Source organism: Macaca thibetana, chromosome 2, assembly GCF_024542745.1.
Source record: "Macaca thibetana thibetana isolate TM-01 chromosome 2, ASM2454274v1, whole genome shotgun sequence".
NCBI lineage: Eukaryota > Metazoa > Chordata > Mammalia > Primates > Cercopithecidae > Macaca > Macaca thibetana.
Genome location: NC_065579.1, coordinates 133357713 through 133377823, shown reverse-complemented (window position 1 = coordinate 133377823; position 20111 = coordinate 133357713). Strand labels below are relative to the sequence as shown.

The 20111-nt window shown below is 42.5% G+C and overlaps 2 protein-coding genes across 2 annotated transcripts in view; both read right to left on the bottom strand.

Annotated features, from left to right (window-relative positions):
- The window catches only part of LRRN1 (leucine rich repeat neuronal 1), a 43943-nt gene extending 26823 nt beyond the window's left edge, over positions 1–17120 (bottom strand). The window contains exon 1 of the mRNA XM_050781401.1: positions 16788–17120. The gene's annotated coding sequence lies outside the window, so the exon portion shown is untranslated. The remainder of the gene's footprint in view (positions 1–16787) is intronic.
- LOC126948999 (uncharacterized) overlaps positions 1–19045 on the bottom strand; it is a 229927-nt gene extending 210882 nt beyond the window's left edge. Inside the window, exons 1-3 of the mRNA XM_050781413.1 lie at positions 18904–19045; positions 18578–18738; positions 17928–18453 (exon numbers count right to left, since the gene is read on the bottom strand). Of these exons, the coding sequence (XP_050637370.1) occupies positions 17928–18453; positions 18578–18738; positions 18904–19045 (829 nt within the window). The remainder of the gene's footprint in view (positions 1–17927; positions 18454–18577; positions 18739–18903) is intronic.
- Positions 19046–20111: the final 1066 nt, after the last annotated feature.

Below are 20111 nucleotides of genomic sequence, written 5' to 3'. Positions count from 1 at the left end.
CAACATTAGGTATCCTCACTTCAAACAGATTTCCCCATGCCCTGTTAATCAATGTTGCATAAGGAACTGGTTGCTACAGTGGTTCCGGATTGTACATTCAACACTACACATACACCAGTGGAAAAAATAGACCCGTCACTGTGGGTACTGAAAGTGCCAGCATGTAGGCGGCTAATACTGAGCCATAGATTTTTGGATGCTGATGAAGTCAAGCAATTCCATTAGACTATATCAGATTTGCTTTTGCTCCCAGACTGAATTAAAGTTTAGTTTGTAATGGAGAGGATAATTCTCCTCATCAAGGAAATGGCTAACATTTTCACATTCATTTCAGAACATTTATTGCATTTTTCTCTGCTCATCTAGAGCTCTGTACTGTCTTTTGTTATATTTTTTAAACCAGTAGTAATCTGTACTAATTATCTGACATTTTAACAACATTTTTATTAAAAAACAAAAAAACAAAAAAACCCACTAATATCCAATGTCCTTAAGATGGGAGCCTTTAGCTCTGATCTAGTGATATTTCTCTAAAGAGCCTGACTGCTTAGGATTCGCTCATTAGAAGACGAAGTGCTGTTTAAACTTTAGACTGAGAAAATGTCAAGAACATATCCCTTCCACATTAAAATGTTCCTTTAAAATTTGAAGACAGATATACAGAAGTGTGCATACATTTAACATAAAAGTTCCTGCTAGTCAAGGTTAAAGACAGCAGTGCTTGGGTGAATGACACAGTACTTGTCCTTTGACTTGATAGAACCCAACCACATTGAATGCCATCTTTTTTTAAAGAAGCAAAGTAAAGCCATCTGTCCCTGAACTCTTAAAATAAACTTTGTTTCAAATTCCTTTTCTAAACTAATTTTTATGACTATTTCTAATAAAGACTTAAAGAACTAGACATTTTTAATCACTGCAAGGAAATGAAGTAGAGGTGTGCCTGCTTGTTGAAACCTTCCCTCTGAAGGCTTGGGGGTCACAGTGGGTCTCTAAGTAAGTGGCCAAAGACAGGGGTGGGGAACAGAATACAAAACAGAAACTGTGGAAGGTGCTTTACCTACATTCTTACAACACTGGGACAGAACATCGGTTTTCCAGCTTCTAGATGGCAGGTGGTGGGGCTTCTCAGTCTCCACAATCAGGTAGGCCAATTCCTGTAATAAATCTATCATATCTTATCTATCCTATCAATCAATCAATCACCCATCCTATTCATTCTCTTTCTCTGGCGAATCATGACTAATTCAAGTAATGTCACAATTCCCACAGCTATAGGTGAACCAGCTGAGGTTAAAGCCAAGTTCGTTGCACAGGACCTTTCTGTGATACCACCTGCCTTAATTGTCTTATTGGACCCCAAGAGTACATTGCAGCCTTCTTTTAGACACGTAGAAGAAAACTAACTTGTAGAGTGAAACCTTCTAATGCTCAGGGAATTTGCAAATTTAATTTTCTGTTTGACTGAAGGTTTCCTAGAAAGCTTTTGTAGTTTCAAATTGTAATACCTATATTTTTGCCTTTAATAAGGGTGGTTATATATTTTTTATTAAGACATAGTTTTCTTCAAGGCCCTAATAATGAACTCATATTGGAATTTTTTTTCTTAATCAAAAGCCCTGGTTAAATTATTTTCTTCCAGTCTTCCCTTTTCTTCTAAAAGTGGACTGAGGGTGGAGGGGATCTAGTTAATTAGGATTTCTGTTAATCAGGTTTTTTAATTGTTTTGGTAAATTAAAATCAGGTGAAAGTTATGTCCCTGAATTTGAAAGAGTTTCTTATTATAGCTTTTCCTTGATGCCAATGTGTTCCCCTATCTTAGTATGCATTTGAAACTAATGGTCCGATACTCAAAGTGCTCAGATCATCGATGACCTGGACACCATAAATCCACCAGTGCACATTAGTGGATGGTCCTTAATTACACAGCTCAGGCCTGTGTAATCATATGGTGCAAAGGAACAGCTGAGAACATTAAAATGCATTACAAATAATAGTGCATTCTATAATCTCTCTTCAACTAATATGTTTATTATTAAAAGTAAAAAGAAAACTTTTAGTTGAATATCCACATTGTCCTGCATAACCATTAAAATATAAAAGAATCCAGTGCTATTATAAGATCATCTCTATTGGTTTACCTCCTAGTTTTCTAATATAAATTGTAGCTGGATTTTGAACTTTTAATATAGAAATGTTTTAAATGAAGCAAAATTAAAGTTGTCTCTTAGAAAGACTAAAGAAGGGTTATTTCTTAATAAAATAAATTTTAGAGTAAACTGCAGTGCAATCACACGTACCTTAAAAATTTCTGTAGAGTTTTTGATTTAAGGGGACATAATTTAAACTATAGAACATTCAAATGGTTATAATAGTGAGGAAATATATTTTAATGGTGGTTTATTATTACTTCAAATTACATTTAATTGAGGATAATGAAGACATAATTTGAAAACAAGACCAGAAAATGAGAATTATTTTATTGGAGAATTAAGCAACATTAAGTAGTATGCTTCAGCAACTTAGCATAAAATGTGAGCAAGTAGTTTATTTTCACTTCAGGGTTTTCAAGTCTCAAAAATCCAACTAGTACCTATGTTGGCACTCACCAAAAAATTCTGGGTACACAAATATTACCATCAACATGTGGCTAGTAAGTAGGTTTTTGTACCATTCCAAATGCCCACAGGAGTGATAGAAATGAATTAAAATAGTTTATTGAGCAACTCTTCTGTGTAAGGCACTGAGGGCAGTGGCAGGGGAGGTGGGGAGAGCTGTGGAGCATCCCAGATGGAGGGGGAGTTGTACACAAAGCGGTGGTATTCTGAGCCAGTTGTGAGCATTTCTTTCCAAATCTGAGTTCAGAGACATCACACTGGTAGCTTAAAATTGGTCATAAAAAGGAGGGCTTACCTTTTTAGAGAGCCAGTTGTTAAACATTTACAGGCATGCCACTATTGTAAAGGTGCCAAGGCAGCAGACACCAATAGGGGACAAAATAGGAATGCTTTCATTTTGAATGGGATTTTGGTTATGCCACAGTAGCAATGGAAATCAAGACAGAAAGGTAGGATGGTTCCTAGATATGGAGGGCCTTTATGCTTCACTAAGGAGTTTTCTCTGATTTCTCATCCTTATCAGAGACTTAGAAGAAAACAGATGGTACATTAAAGAGGGAATGAATAAAGAAAAGTTTTAAAAAGGGAACATTTATAAGATGTCTTACTCCACTCCTGTCACTACAATAAAATACTTGAGACTGGGTAATTTATAAAGAATATAAATTTATTTTCTCACAGTTCTGGAGGCTGGGAAATCCAAAATCAATGTACCAGGAGATGTGGTGTCTGGTGAGGCCTATTCTCTACTTTGAAGATGCTGCCTTCTTTCTGTGTCTTCACATGGCAGAAGGGGGCAAAGACAAAACTGAAGCCGTGTCCTCACATCCTCACATGGCAGAGGAGATGGAAGGACAAAAGGAGACTAAAGAACTCCCTTCAATCTCTTTTATAAGAGCATTAGTCCACTCATGAGGGCAGAGCCCTCATTACTTCATCACTTCCCCAAAGGCCCCACCTCTTAATACCATCACGTTGGGGTTTAAGTTCCAATATACAAATTTTAGAGGGATGCATACATTCAAACAATAGCATAAGGGATGGGCAAGGTTAAAGTCAACTCAAAAAGGATGGGCAAGCAACCCTGAGTGAGCTACCACAGGATGCAGAACCCAACAAGAAGCAAGGGACCCATTTATGGGTCTAGTCCACAAACATCTGATTCCTGGGGTACAAAGCAAAGTGGAAAGGGGTACCGGGTGGAACTGGAGGGACATCAAGAATATCCAGCACAATACTATAGCCAGGGGGGACCATTTAATGCCTCTTTACAGGGGAACCATGGGATCCCGTCTATAATTCTGAAAGATGAATCCACCAGCTGTATGTTAGACTAGAGAGGAGGCACACTACATAGGGGGAAACTGGTTAAGAAGTACTTTCAATAAGCTAAAGGAGAGGTGATAAGGGCTAGAATTGGGGTGGTGTTCACAGGAACAAAGAAGAAGTGCCATATTTGGAAGACACTAGGGAACTATAACTAGAGAGGCATCTATTGGATACTGCAGTTGACTAGATGTGCAGACAGGGGAGGGAAGAGTTAAAAATAATTTCAAGGTTGAGCCTGAGTGATGTGATAACAGCAGTTCTCAAAACAAGATAAGGGCCAGCAATGGCAGGAGCTCATTTTGGAAGTGGGGTGAGTTTCCATTTGAATGATTAGAAGAGGGCGGGAAAAGACAGGCTGGAGTACTTCTCCTCCTGCTTCCCTCCCTGCTGAGTCAACAGGCAGGGGTTTCCATCCTCTACAAAAGGAACATTCTCTCTCCTCTTGTACAGCCACAGTTCACTCTGCATCCCGGAAACCACTTCTTACTCTTGCTGCTTCAGTGATGTTGTGATTTTCAGGGTGAAAATATGCAGCAGGCATTTGGAAACAAAGGACTGGAGTTTGGAAGTGACATTATGGTTGGAGAGAAATTTGGGAGTTTTTCTCATAATCTAGTAAGTAGAAGACTTAAGATCTCAAGGGACACAGAGAGAAAAGCAGGTTAGGAATAAAAGGGTGCAGGGGAGTCCAAGATTTACTGCCATAAAGCATGCAATAAAGGATAACTCAGCATCTTGCTGAAAAATAACCAACTCTATCCCCACTATCTTTTTTTGATAACTATTTGGTAATAGTGTCTAAATTTACTTATAAGTCAATACAAAGACGGAACTAAAACAAATTGTTACAAGGGCAAAATGCTAACTCAGTGTTGAAATGGTCTAATATTACGACCCATAATTAAGATCAGGCAGAAAAGTACATCTCTCCACTGAGGACAAATCAATAACAACTAAGTGTTATGGTCATTAGAGCCCCAATGAAATTGCCATCTAAAGCTTGTGGAAGATCTTGTCCACTCACCATCAGTCACCTTTGTTCATGCGAACAGCAGCCAGATGTGGCTAAGTGCATTTTACACGATGAGTTCATGAATGAGAATGATAGTGCATGCATGAAGCATTTGCATGCCAAGCAAGAGAAATGTTTCAGCTATCACCAAACTACTATAAAAAATCTACATCTGCGGGCAACACAGGTGATGTGTTGTCAATTAGCAAGTGTCTTAATCAGAGGTTCACTACAATGAAAGGAAAATGTAGAACAGGGAAGAAAAAGGCAATGAAGAGCAGAAAATAAAACAAAGTAAGCTAATTTACTAGACACTATGTGCCATGTTCACATGCATTATATCTTCCCATTCTCACAAACTTGTGGTGCTACATCTTTCTTTTTTTTTTTTTAAACCAAGATTCAGAGAAGTTAATCAGCATGCTCAGAGCCACACAGAAATGGAGAAGAAACTTTCTTCCTGGCGTGCCCGACTTGGCATATGCCAGTCCACACATGTAAAACACTGGCATGCCACCCAACCTGCCAAGACTCAATAGAATTGCTCACACAATTTCCCTCTCCACCAATTCAACCCTTCTGTTATGGTGACATATCTCTTCGGTATAGGATGCAGTCTCTTGGTTTGCTGAACTTTGTACAAGTTCTGCCTTCTCTGAACTCCAAGTGCACTTTGGAAGTAGGCAGAAAAGAAGGTCCCCTTTTATTCTATTCTAAGCCTCACTGGTCTTCTCCCTGTTGATCAAGCATACCAAAGTCCTTCTCACCTCTGGGCTCTGGCTTACAAAGCTCTTCCCTCTCCATACCCTTTGCCTGGCTAACTCTCCCATGACCTTCAGATTTTGGCTTAAATAAACGTCACTTCTTTAGGGAGGTCTTCTCTTCGAAGGCTTTATGTTACATTCTCCTGGCCTCATGTACTTCTTCACTGGACTTAACACAGCCATCATTTTACACTTACTTGTGTGATAATTGTATTATTGCTTTTATCTCACATCAGACGGCAAGCTCCACATGGGAAAGGAACACACATCATCTGTTTTGCTCACCACTGTACTCCCAGCTCACAGAAAAAGATCTGCACACAAGTGGGGCTGTCGATATCCGCCAAATGATTGCAGTGAATGTCATGTTCTAAGAACTGTACCAAGTGCTTTCCCGTACATTCTCATAGCAGCCCTATGGGTAGACATTATTTCTCCTTTCTACAGATGAGTTTGGGGGCAATAAATTGAGTCTTTTAACCAATACTGAGCATAGCTATTACGTGACAGAGTTGAGATTCAAACCTGTCTGGTCTGAGCCCCTGTTTTTCTGCTTTGTTGCAGAATTCCTACAGATGATCACTTAATTATTTTGATTTGCTTCTATTCACTCTATCACCCCAATGAGTCTGGAAACTCGTCTGGACAGAAATAACACCATGTACATTTTCTTCAACCCTCATATCACCTTTCTAATAGCACTTGATACTCAACATGCATTTAATGAATACTTTTTGATTAATAACACTTCCTTGGCAATAGTATCACAAAAAGCATTCCTAAATGAGCTCAACTTCCTATAATAACCTCTCTGAAGCATTAACATAGTAATATCTCTGAGTATAATACAGGTTTATGAACTACTCATTTTCTACCAAAATACAGATGAAATAACTTTGTAAAAATTATTTTAAAGAAGCAATATGGTAAAATGAAATAGACATATGATATGGAAATCCCTTTCCTCTTTCAATGACTGAATATTTGCTAAGTACATTTTCCACATGCCAAATGCTTTCATAGGTGCCAGGGACCTAAGACTCAGTCACAGTCTTTTCCCTTAAGGAGCTGCTTGGTGGTGGTGGTATTACAGGATGTAAATAAAGATAACACATGCTAGACTTGAGTGAGGACAAGGAGATGTGGGAAAATCAAGGACAGTGTGACTAACTCCGTCTGGAGGAAAACCAGAGTTAAGAGTATTGTTCCTACGCATACTTCTTACTAGCTGTAAGATACTGGGAAGATCCTTGTCTCGGGTTTTTTTTCCCACATCTTTAAAATGGGGATAATACATAACTCCCAGAGTTGGTATGTGTTCCTCTCAGCACACTTAGAAAACTCTATTTATTGGCTTGCAAGGGTAGCCAGGTGGCCAGCTGTGCGGTACTGGCTTTCCCCCAGAGCTAAGAGTCTGGATATCTACAATTACCTGTAAATGTGATCACAGCAATTGGGAGGCACTGATGATGAGGATTAAACAAGACAATGAATATGAAGTTCTCTACAAATAATTACTATTTCCATCTCACAAAGAATTCAAAGAAAATCAAGTTAATGGTATCCTCAACTCTTCCCTTCATGTGCAAGTGAAAATCAGCTAGCTGAAACATGGGAGGTGCTAGGGAGGCCAACTCATAGCAGCCGGCCTCTGTGGATTCACCAGGGAGCTCCCTAAGGGTCACACCTGATTTGGCTTGCCTGGTGACTCTCTCTCTTTTTTTCTTTCTTTCCTTTTTTTTAAGAGACAACATCTTGCTTTGTCACTCTGGCTAGAGTGCAGTGGTGTGATCAGGAATCACTGCAGCCTGGACCTGCTGGGTTCAGGTGATCCTCCTGCCTCAGCCTCCCAAGTAACTGGGACTACAGGTGTGCACCACCATGCCCAGCATGCCTGGTGACTTTCTCTTGCTTCCAGAAAGATTTGTGGCTAAATTTTTGCATTGTTCTAATCTGGTACTAACCAAGAGCCTTGTGGTTTGGTCAAGATACAAGGTAATGATGATACTAAGAATTAACAATAACAATGGTAGCTGCATTGTCTATGGACCATTTACAAGATGCTCAGCATTGTTCTCAGAGTTTTACATGGCCCAACAACCTTAATGTTACAATGGATGCAGAGAGATGAAGCTTTTGGGTTTGTTACAATGTCTTAAATTCCGCTCTTCTTGGTGGAATGATAGCTCTGAATCTAACACATTCTCTTTATTTGGAAAATGTGATTCCATGAATTACCAGTTAGGGGCATTATAATATTTTCAGATAGAAAAGAGAGAGTGGGATACAGAAGAGGATCTAGAAACAAACAATAAAAGGCTCTAATGTATTCACCTGTTTGCCAGTTCTTTCAAGGCACATCAGCAGAATCCAGATTTCTCATGTCTGGACAAATATAAAGCAATCTAGGGGTCAACCACGAAAGGTGACTGCCATGTGAACTACTGGCTTCATAAAATACCTAGTCTGAGTCTTCTTGTCCCTTAAAATCTCTCCGCTTGCCTCAGAATTAGCATCCTCAGAATGCAGACCTTGTAGCAGCAGAAATATCAGATGTGAACATAAATACTTATACTCATTGCTACTATATGCTAAGTATGTACCTTGGAACAGGAACTGTTCTAAAGACTTTATATGCATGTTCTCACTGAATGATTCCAACGATTCTAAAAGGCAGGCTCTATTATTATCCCATTTTGCAGATTTAGATACTGAGGTTCCATGAAATCACTCTAGATCACACAGCTGAGAAGCAGTTCTGAAACTAATTCTTCCCAAATCTAGGACATGCCTTGTTACCCACTCCTTCCCCTGCCTTGGGCTGCACGTCCTGTAATACGATGGCAATGACTGACACATTGCTCTGATGCTTCACTTGCCTGTCAGAAGGACACCTTAAAGCAAAACAATCTTTAGAAGCGAATCTCAAGCAGTAGCTTTTAATACTGCTAGCAGTTTGAAGCTCATAAAAATCATTCAGTACTTTTCATGGCTGGGCGTGGTGGCTCACACCTGTAATCCCAGCACTTTGGGAGGCCGAGGCAGGTGGATATCTTGAGGTCAGGAGTTCGAGACCAGTCTGGCTAACATGGTGAAACCCTGTCTCTACTAAAAATACAAAAATTAGCTGGGCATGGTGGCAGGCATCTGTGATCCCAGCTATTCAGGATGCTGAGGCACAAGAATTGCTTGAACCCCGGAGGCAGAGGCTGCAGTGAGCCAAGATCGTGCCACTGCACTCCAGCCTGGGCGACAGAAACAAGGCTCCATCTTAAAGAAAAAAAAAAATCATTCAATACTATTCATTAGATTCAGCAACCTACTTATTTCTGCAAATATCGGCAGTAATTTTTTCAAAATTAATCACTTTACCTGTCTTTTCCCTGTGTAACAAAAGATGCTTTTCAATTTTTAGACACCTTCTAAATTTAGACAATGATGATATAACTTAATAGGCAGTGAGATGGTAATGGTTAGGAGAATGCAATCTGTATGTATTCTCATCCCTTTAAAATGATTTAAAGAGGGTTTATAAATATGTTGTTAATAATAATTTTAAAAGATAATTCAATGATTGGTTAAATAAAAATACCAAACTAGATTTCAAAATTAAAAGTAGTAAAAAAAAAAAAAAAAAGTGATTTATTTTACATAGACTTTAATATGGAATTATGTAATTTTTTAAGCGGAATGGGCTGAAAGCTAACGTAGTCCAGTCCTCTTGTTTTATCGCTGCAATTAAAGAGGAAGAAACATAGCCAAGCACTTTAACAGTACAGGTTTCGAGTCAGACAGACCCAAGTTCAACCCCTGCTTCTCCACTGACCAGCTCGTCCCCTATCATTCACAAGTCACAGAGGCAGTTCTTGAAAATGCCCTGCCTGGAAAGCAGGAATGCCATAAACTGAGAATTCAAATAAAGGACTCTCTCCTCTAAAACAGATGTGTATCCATTCATTCATTCATCCACTTGACAAATATTTATTACATACACACTAGTTGTTTGACCTTGGGCAAGTTACATAGTTGCAGTCTGCCTTGGTTTCCTGAGCTATAAAGTGGGTGTCTGTCTACATTACAGAGTTGTTGCAAGGATTAAAGGAGTTAATGCACATAAGGTGTTGGTGGTGGGTCTTAACACGTTGAAAAGGCACAGTGTAGGATATCATTATTCTACTGCTACTACTATATGCTACGTTAGGAAAAATGGTGGTCACTAAAGCATCTCATTTGCATAGAACTAACCTCCCGCTCCAGAGATCCATCCTGGTAGTGAAGCCATTTGGGAACTTGTTCGCCGGGACTCCAATTTGACAGTGTGAATGAATGCATGAAGAGAAAAATATCCCACCAGCATTTGCCCACTATTTTGTGTTTTGCCTTCAGATGGCTTTGAAGTGACCTACGTTTTTCACATGGCCTTCCCGTGAGAAAGGATGAGTTTCTGAGTATGTGAGGAAGCTGGCTATGTCCCTGTAGAACACAGCAAAGCTAACTGGTCCTTTGGGGGTTAGGCCTTACATGTAGTCCTCACTGCATGGAACCACCGTCAGTTGGAATAACAACCTGGAGAAAGCCAGTCATTGCTACTGCACTGTCCTTATGGTTCTCTGACGGTCCGAAGAGTTCATGTAGATTCCACATGTGTCCTGGAAACGCTCAGGATATGGCTGAAGTCCTACCTAACTCTCACTCCCGATCCTGGAAACCACAGAGAATGAAAAGAACCTTGAGTAGTCGTGCGGCTTCTCAGTCTTACTTCTCATAGGAAACCTTACACTCATCAACCCAGAGAAACCAGAAATAAGACCTTGAGGGAAAGTTCTCTCCAAAACTCGTTCTGATGTGCAAGTCTTACTAAACAAACAACAAACAAACATAAGCTTGTATGAAATCTGTCTCCCCTGCTCTATATGTGTGATATGTGTGAATATCTGTATACACTGATCATTATTCTCTGAAAGTTAAAATGTTCCTATCAAAGAAAAAACAAAAATCAACAAAAAATCATAAAAAAATGTCCATTCTTCCCACATGTTCTGGGTTGTCCTATTTTCTATCTCGTTTTCTAACTCTAGCTGCCCTCTCCTATGAACCTTTCTTCCCAGATTGTCACAAGTATTTTTTAAGTGGCTAAGGTCAGCTTAAGATAAGCCATTAGGGAGGGGGTGTGGTTAATCCTTAGGTGGAGGGGAAACCCAGTTGAAGTTTCCCTGCATGATACTTTTTAATCGATGTGTCGCAGGTCCTTGCTTTTTTCGGTAACCCAAGAGCTAGCATGCTGAGTCACCGTCATCTTGTTACCGGTTAGGACTCCACAGTTTAGGAAGCAGCTACCATCTGAGTGGAAGACACTAGGTCTGAGAGAGGCAGGAGTCTCATGTCTTATCCCACCTCCAGTCTTCTCCTAGATGCGTGACCCCAGACAAATTCAACTTGTGCTAGGAAGAGGAGCCTCACAAGACCACTTCTTTTACAGATGAACTTCATTGAGTGACTTGTCCACAGTCACAATGAACCTTTCCATGACTGTGATCTCTCAGTTATTGGGGAAAAGGAGAAAGAACAATCACATTTGGTATCTCAGGATGTTACAGGTCAAATGAGATACATATTTAAGGATCTGGCAAAGTTTAAAGCTCTAAAATATGAGGCAGTGACAGCTTTGTCAACTCAGCTGCATCTTCTCTTCATGCAGCGTGTGCTGTCCTACGTTTATTGCTATCGACTTTCTGTTTCCAGCCTCCTCTCCTGTTTACTCAAGACACACTGAATTCTGACCAAGTCCTACAAGGAATTAACTCCATCTTCAGTTTAAAGTTCTCGACAAACTTAAGGAGTCTACCCTCTCTCAAGCAACCATCCAACATACTTATGTTCAATGAGGCTAGATCGAAAATCGTCTCCCGCTGAGCACTTGTGTGGCAGGTAAAAGCCCGTTCTATGAATTAACCAGTATGTTTCATAAAGCCTCTGCTGGCAGCCGACATCTGAATTAAGGCTGCTGCTTTTGTACTTCTGTAGCCTGCACTCTCACCATCATAGCACACTATGCTGCACTTGTCAGTCTCCTTTCTGTAACCCCGACTAGACTGAAGCTCACTGAGGGCAGAGGCAGGATCCTTGGCACTGCTGACATTTGGACCAGATAATTCTTCGTTGTGGGGCTGTCCTGTGCTGTGCATTTTGTTGAGCAGCATCCCTGGCTTCTACCCATTAGATGCCAGTATACCACCCTCATTTCTACCCTCGCTTGTGACAGCAGCTGACAAAAAAAGGTCTCTAAATATTGCCAAATGTCCCCTCAGAGGCAAAAATCACCCTTAGTTGAAATCCTCTGTGCAGAATGCCTTTTTCATGCAGAGCACTCAAGAAATACTTGTAGGAGAATGCACAGGTTGATGGAAACAAAATGCTCCAATGTACAAGCTGCAGAAAAATCAAGCTAACTTATTTTAGTTTTATTGCTTTCTGTAATGCCTGGCATACAGCAGGTGCTCAACATATACTTGTGGGGTGAACAAATGTTTAATGATTGTAAATGGCTTCCTGTACCCCTGGTAAAATTTTTCCCCTCAGGTGGGCCCAGGTGAGGTGGTGAGCAACTGTCAATGCTAGGGAGAGAACAACAAAATCTCTTAGCTATGGAATTAGGGACTAGAAACATCACCTTGCAGAAAGGTAGGGGCTGTGCCCAGACCATTAGCTCTCCATATAATTCTAGCTCTTGGGACAGAAATCAAATTATTTGCACTGGTAATATTTAAATCATCTACCAGTGTTCCTGGATCCTTTAATGCACAACTCTGATAGGGCCGTGAAGCACCAGGAGGGTTGCAGGACATCCAGAAGGTCAGACATTGAGTCATTAGTGTCACTGCTGGGAATTGAGCCTGCGCCTTCCTGATTCTCTGTACAGTACTTGATTACACTGATTATTATGGATGCAAATTAAGACTTATCACTATTGTGAAATAACAATGCAGGTTAATGATATTCTTTATTGCCATGCTAACATTTTTTTTCTAGAGGGGAAAATTATAGGCATGAAACCAATTAAGCCACCTTTCTTTCTTTTAAAGCTTTTTTAGTTTTTCTAAAGGATGATTCTTTCTATGGCTCACTGCTTAATAGTGCAAACTCATTTTTTGTTTCCTAGGTCTTACTGAGATAGATGCTAATATTGGTACTGCCCACTGTCCCCCTACAAATTGAAAATGACTAGGCTAATACATTATCTCACAAAGGGCAGTCATAAATAGGAAGAGCAAATATTTTGAAATGAATATTCAACGGACATTCTCCTGAAGAGGTTAGGCATTGCTGGAAATGGCTCCCTTGAAAATCTTTGTTTACAAGATTGCCCTTTCCTGGACACCCCTGTAGGATGGCTCTCTTCCCTGGATTGAAATGGTGGCTCCAGAATACAATGGCAGACTAATTTATGTGTTCCCCAAACTTAAATATTCCTTTACTCCCAGGTCTACAAAATATCTGCCACAGAAACCTTTCACATAGAAGGATGTCATGTCATATGTATATTGTTAATGTAACTATGGTAACCAAAAATGCCACCAGTGTGTCTGTTTCATACACAAATGAGGGGACAGCTGTGGAGTCCACATGTCTGCCAGTGGTATAATAGATGTGAGCTAGGACAGCCTGGGTTGGAAAATTACAACTCATTTATATTAATCAGAGCTTTCAAATAACACTCCAACCTCTGAGCAATAAAGAGTATAAATGGAAGGCAATAAGCCACTCTAAAAGCAGTTTTCACTCCACAGATTTTAAAACTAAGTGTCTTAAGCTGATACAGCAGCATCTTTAGAGGGTACTCTGAAGTCAGAGTGGACAGGACCTTGGGAATGTATTATTCCAAGTTCACCTTTAGCTTCTTCGCATCTCAGTTCATTAGGTAAAATGGTTCCATATAAGTTAAATGTTTATGTTAATTGTGGTACTGGAGGTATGGCTTACATAAACCTTTTAGTAATCTCGCTGATTATGGCAGTTAGTCCTTCCAGCCTTATTCTCCCAACTTGATTATGTTATACATGACAAAATTGAAGGTTGGTATGGAGTTAAGCAACTGATCCAAGATCTTCCAGCTATGACTGGATAATAGCTTGCTAACCAATCAATCAACTGATAAAATTGTTAATAACTCCCGACATTTGCCTAGAGCTTTGAAAACATTCAAAAAGTAAAACACACAATAGTAGTAAAGCTTGCATATTGTTTCTTTTAAAAAACTGTAACATAAAATGGTATGTGTTTTAATTATTGGATAGTATGTGTTTTAATTATTGGATAGTACACTTAACAGTTCTACAGGGTGCCCATAAAGTCTGGAAACATTTATCATTTTATCATGGATTATAATGCAATGTCAATAAACCATTTATCATGCATTTATCTATATTTGAAAACTTGGGAGGCTACATTCTGTCATAGATCTGTAAAGCAGGTGAATGCTAATATGCTAAAACAAGAAATTCAAAAGCAAACTTCACCTAAAAAGACTTGAGAACAAATGGATCCCTTGGTCACTAAAGTATTGAATTTTACAGATAGGGTTTAACTTTTATCTCTATTCTGTACTTTGAGCCAAAACAAGAGAGAATAAATGTTTTTCTGACTTCATCTATATAATTTCATCCTGAATTAAATATTAATCAAAGCTCTATTCATGAGTTAAAGATACTTTCATTGTTCCCAGAAACATACGACTCTAAATGATCATATGATTCTAAAATGGAATTTGCTTTATCTCCAGATTGGCTTAACCCAAAATAGATGTTCAGCATAATTTTTAAAAATTAAATACAATATTTGAATAACCTGACATTAGTGCTGAAATGAATCATTCAGAGAACTATTATTTTGTAACTTAAAAATAAATTTTAAGTAAGCATTATGCAAGTCTTGTAAAAATGGCATCTGCATCCTATAATTTACCATATTTTATTTATGACTTATGGCCTACTTATGGTGGTATAAAAAGCCCACCATTCTGATTATTTATCATCATTATTTATATTCCACTGGCTTGGGAAGTAGCAATATAACTCTGTAGAGACCGATTTTCTTTAGTACCTAGTATATTCCCGTGAGTGTCACTGCTTTAGAATATGTGGTAATGGCTCTAGCAGTTTAGGTCAAGAAGATAGCCTTAGCACAGACTAACTAGAGATCAGTGGTTGAGTTTTTCCTTGCTTTCCCAGAATTTTAGACATTAACCAGAGCTAGCTGAGGTTATTTTTTTAGAACCACAGTCTGCAGTTGGATCCGGTCTTGAGATCTTTTATTTAGCAGAATGATCCTTTTCTAATAATTAAACACTTTATTACTTTGATTTACCAAGGAATGAGTTCTAATCTTTCCTTTCATTAGACTTGCAGAGTAAAGATTACACAGGCAGGTTAACTGCCAAAGATAAGGTTTCACAAATGTGAGCGTCGTTTTTAAGTTACCAGGTTTCAAAAATACCTTGATAACTTTACAACAAAATGGTTTATAGTCTAGAAATGTCAAGTTTATTTTAAGTTACCCTTCAACTCTATCAGGAAGACAGAATTCCAGGCGTGAAGAGCCAAATTAAGAGTTTATTATGATGATTTGTTACTTTCTGACTTCTATATAGCTCTAAGAGAGAAAATGCAAACTTGGCTATAACATTTTCTTACTGAAAATGGATTCAATTCATTTTTCCCCTCCTGGGAAAATATGGCCTTATGTATAAAAGGCATTGAACCTGCAAAAATAACTTAAGGGAACATGTAAAATAGCAGACTAACATCTGTTGTCCACCCCTCCCCCCAAACACTGGGCCCTCCAAAACAATGTTGTCTTTTTTTTTCTGGTGGGGGGTGGGGGGTGCTGTATTTTAATGTCCCTTTCAGTGAATATATAGGATACAGGGGCAAATGCTGTTCCGTGAATAGGTTCTTTTTCCCTTCAACAGTGTTTGAGGTTGACAAAAGAAGAGGCCACTGGGGCTGGTTAGTCGTAGGTATTAATGAAATCGCCTGCCTCACGTGCGGCCCACACTGCCTGCCTTTTGTTCAGCTGTCGCACAATGCCAAGAGGTGAACAGTGCAGTGTGGTCACTCAGCTAATGTTAGACACAGCAGAAAGGCCCTTGCTCCACAGTCTATTGCACGACTGCCTCCCCGTTCACTGTTCTGTGACCTGAAAACCATTAGGGTAACTAGGGATGGGACAGTTGCATCACCTCCAGTTCTACAAGTTTGGTGCCTTAAGAACAGAAATGACTTTGACCAGACAGTGGACATTCTCAGGAGATCTTCATGTCGGTCAACGACAACGATCTTCTACTATAATGAATAGCTCTGAAGATGAGTACCAAATTTGAGCAAGAGTCAAATTATTAAAAGAAAACTCGAAAAGTTGAGGGGTGAATTCAGAAATCACTTCAAGCCGCTGGAAGTGGGTTAAAGTTACTGTCTGCTTCACACAAACCTTTTCCTAACTAGCACAGAATATCCAGCTTGAATACTGCACGAATATATACAGCCAGGTAAAGAGCAAGCAGCACTTTGAGCTTTCAATACAATAGCACTTAAAGAATTTGTCTCTTGAATAAAGGTGTCAGCAAGCCATGGAATTTCCAAACAGAAAAACTCACACTGCGTCTTTATTCTATTTTCTTAAGGTCTATTGTTAACTGAAGACTCCTTGTCTTTTCAAATTCCTTCATGTGAATGGATGAGGCCAGACATCTGCCAGGATCCGCTCACATTTGCATGCAAATCAGAGACTTCGGGACACATATGGCCCTGGAGCCAATAACACTTTTACTCTAGATTTATACTGATTAAAGTGCCTTCCTGAACTTTCCACTCCTCCAGCCCTAGCTTTTAAAAATGAAATAATGAGCCTATTCCACTAATATTATTTAGACTGTCATGGCAAAACAAAACAAAACATGTTGTCTTTTATCCTCCACGCAAAAGCCCAAGTCGGCAGTACCTGTTCCCTCAGCCAATTAGAATTCCACTTTTCCTTTACTAATTTAGGTTTGGGAATGAAAATACTTACGGTGGGATGGGATTTATACTCTTAGCCTTTGCCTGTGAGGTTCAAGTGCTTCAAAACCATTTGTACCCCGGCCAGTCATTCCCTCACGGCCAGGCTCTGTTCTTGGCGTTGGGGCTACAGCGGTGAACACGGCAAGCAAGGTCCCTTCTGGATCTGGCATCCGGGCCGAATCGCCTGGTCCGCGTTTCCGCGCGGGCTCCCCTGGAACCGTCCCGGGACGAGCGGCCCTCCCGCTGCTGGACTTTTCCCCCCAACCCCAGCCTGCCAGGCAGGGACTCCCTGGGCAGGAGGCGGGCGCCGCGGGAGGCGGGGAAGCGCCGAGTCGGCGGCTGCCCACACCCCTCTCCACGCAGCACAAAGGACACTCGCTGGCAAACTTTCCTCGCTTCTGACCCCGGCCGAGCCGGGAACTCAGCGCCGGCTCTGTTCCTGGCGGGGATGAGGCTTCCCTAACATTTTAGGCTCTCTGGCAAGCGTCCTTAGGGTGCCACTCCTTCTGGGCTCAAGGCTCACAGGCTGAGGTCTGTCCCTGCGTGGACCGCGGAGAGTTGGGTAGATTCTTCCCAAGGCTCTGACTTCAATACTTTCAATGCCTTGTCAATTATGCCTCTTGCCCCTTTCTCTTACCAAGGCCACCGCCAAGACACCCTTTTTCTTTTCTCTCCCCATAACCCGTCACTTTCCTTTCCCTCCTCTTGGCCCTCTTTCCAACTCCCTGGGCACCCTTTCCGCGCTGTTCTCCAGCCCCAGCTGCCTTCCCCAGTTCACATCCCGGCAGCCCTCCTCCCTCCCAGTCCCCGGGCACCACCCTCCCCTGGTCGGCCCCTGAAATCCATCGGGTTCGGCTCCAGTCACTGCCTTTTTCCTATTTCTCTCTGGTCTGCCTTCCCAACTAGCGCTCTCCCACACCTTTGTTTTTTGGTAAGGGGGACAGAGGGAAACGGGGCACTATATTCCCGTTTCCCGACTTCGTCATTTTCCCCAGCTCCATGAGCCGCGCTCCCTCGTCCCCCTTAGGCCCGCGATCTTATCCCGAGGTTCTCCAGACCCTGCAGAGTCTCCCACGCCACCAAGTTTGCCTCTACTTCCCCACAGTGCCTCCCACACCTCCTCCGCGGCGCGGCCGGCCAGGGCACTTACCCCGAGGCCCAGCTGGTGGGGGTGTTGGGGTGCGCACGGACCCGGCACCCGCGGCAGCAGCAGCAGGAGGAGGAGAAAGACGAGGAGGAGGACCGGCTGAGCGGCGCCTCCTTCCCAGTCCGCAGCGCGCACTGGCTCCTTGGGGGACCCCCGGCAGGGCACCAAGACTGGAGACGAGGCGGCGACACAAGCAACAGCTGCTGCACGAGGCTGGGCTCAATCGGCTCTTGGAGGCCAGGGCAGGGGGAGGCAGGATTGGGAAGGAGGGTCGAAGAAGTGGGGTGCAGAGGGCGGGGCAGCGAGCTGCCAGGTCCTGAGGAAGGCGCCCCAGGCGCCTAGGGATGCCGCCGCGCCGTGGCCGCCGCCCGAGCTGACGCCGCCGGCCCCTCTCCCTGCCCGGCGGGCGCTTGCAGCCGCGGGCGCACGGGCCTCGCCTAGTTCCGCCGCTAGCTGCCTGCGCCTTCGGTGCGCCCCGCTTTGTGCTCCCCGCAGCCGGCGTGCACCTGGTGTAAGCAAAGGCGGTCAGCTGATGGGCCGCGCGCGGATTGGCTGCTCCGCCGTCTCCTCCCCTCCCGCCCGACCCCCTTCCCGGCCTCCCCCTCCCGCCCCCGCCCCCGCCCCCGCCCTCGGCTCAGCCCCGTGCTGGGCACCATCTGTAGACCGCCCAACAAAGGCGCAGCGCGGCGGGCCTCGGGTGGCCGGGCCGCGCTGCGCCGCCGCAGTCGTCGCTGCAGGGAACAGCCGGCCGCCGCTTTTTGTCTAGGGGACAGCAGGCTGCGGCTGGGTAGAGAGACGAGGCGCACTGCCGTTTCTTAGCAAAAGACAGACCAAAAGAAAAAAAGCGTCCGTGCTAGGAGGCCAGCTAGGCACAATGGGGCCACATCTCTTTGCAAGGTAGAACTCGGGCTCGGGAGCTGAGAATCAGACACAGTTCGGCCTGGGGTTGTGAGAGCGAAGTTTCCGGGTGAAATCCGACCCTGCGTCTTAAAATACAGGGCGCGTCCTCGGGCTGTGTGTGCGAGCCCGGGGGCGTCCTCCGCGGAGCTGGCCCGGGCCAGTGTCCTTGCCGCGGGAAGGAGGATTCGGACGCTTAACTCGGTGGAGAAGCCGCTTCCCATTTGAGGAGGCTTTCCGAAAACGTTTCTGAAACTTTGAAATTACAGCTTTCTGATTTGTTAGGTGTGGAAGTTGTGTTTAAATAGGCGGTGGAGGACTGAGAACGCAGTCTTATGTGGAGGGTGTCTCAGAGAAAGGGGAGGAGAGTGGGGAGGGAATGGGTCTTCGGAAACTGCACGTGAACCTGCGTCTCAACTTCAAAGTCGCCAGCCCCGGAACAGGGCTCCAGAGAAGCCTTGGCATCCTTTATTGGGGGAATCGGCTTTAAGCGAAAGTATCATTAGCCCGTCAGTACTGAACAACTTCTGGCAAAGGAACGTGGTGACATTTCGTCATGATGTCTAAGCTTAGAACTTCTGGAGAATTCAGAAGGATACATTATTAGAGAATCATCTTTTGGATTCTTCAAAGCCACAGGATAAATTCAATGTCAGTAATCATGTTCTTGATCCCTATAAAATTTCTTGGTGTCTGGCGTAGTCTCTGATAAATGTTTGATGTCTTTGTGTGTCTTAATACTTTGTTATCCTGAAACTGTGTCATGTAGACATAAATGGTCACAATTTGTCTTAAAAGGCTTTAGGAAAAGATGATATTAGCACTTGGGCTGGAAGGTCGTGCAGAGAAGAGGAAGAAAAAGGCCCACTGCTGTCTACAAATGAATAGGAAGATTTAAGATCTTTCAAAGCAAGTTGAGTCTAGACCCTTACCCAAATTTTGTAACATGATTTGGTCTCTTCCCCTCTTTTCATGCAGATTATCCATGGAGTTAGCATGCAGATAGCATGGAGTTATCTGATAGAAGGTGGCCTCTGGTGGAAGTACAGAAATCGAATGGTCAGGGAAAGATAGAATGCAGGTTTCTTAGGTAGTCTGTGTTAGGTTTCCAGCCTGACTTCCTGGGAGTGGAAGAGAGATGAAGTTGTGCCCTTCGAGGAGGAGCTTTATAGAGGTAGGTCTTGGAGGAGCAGTTGGAGCAATTGATTAATGATGGTGAGAGTTGCTCCTAGGAGGCCAGATCTAGAACAGCCTCCAGGTTTTGGAAGAGGCTTCATGAGAATGGTATAA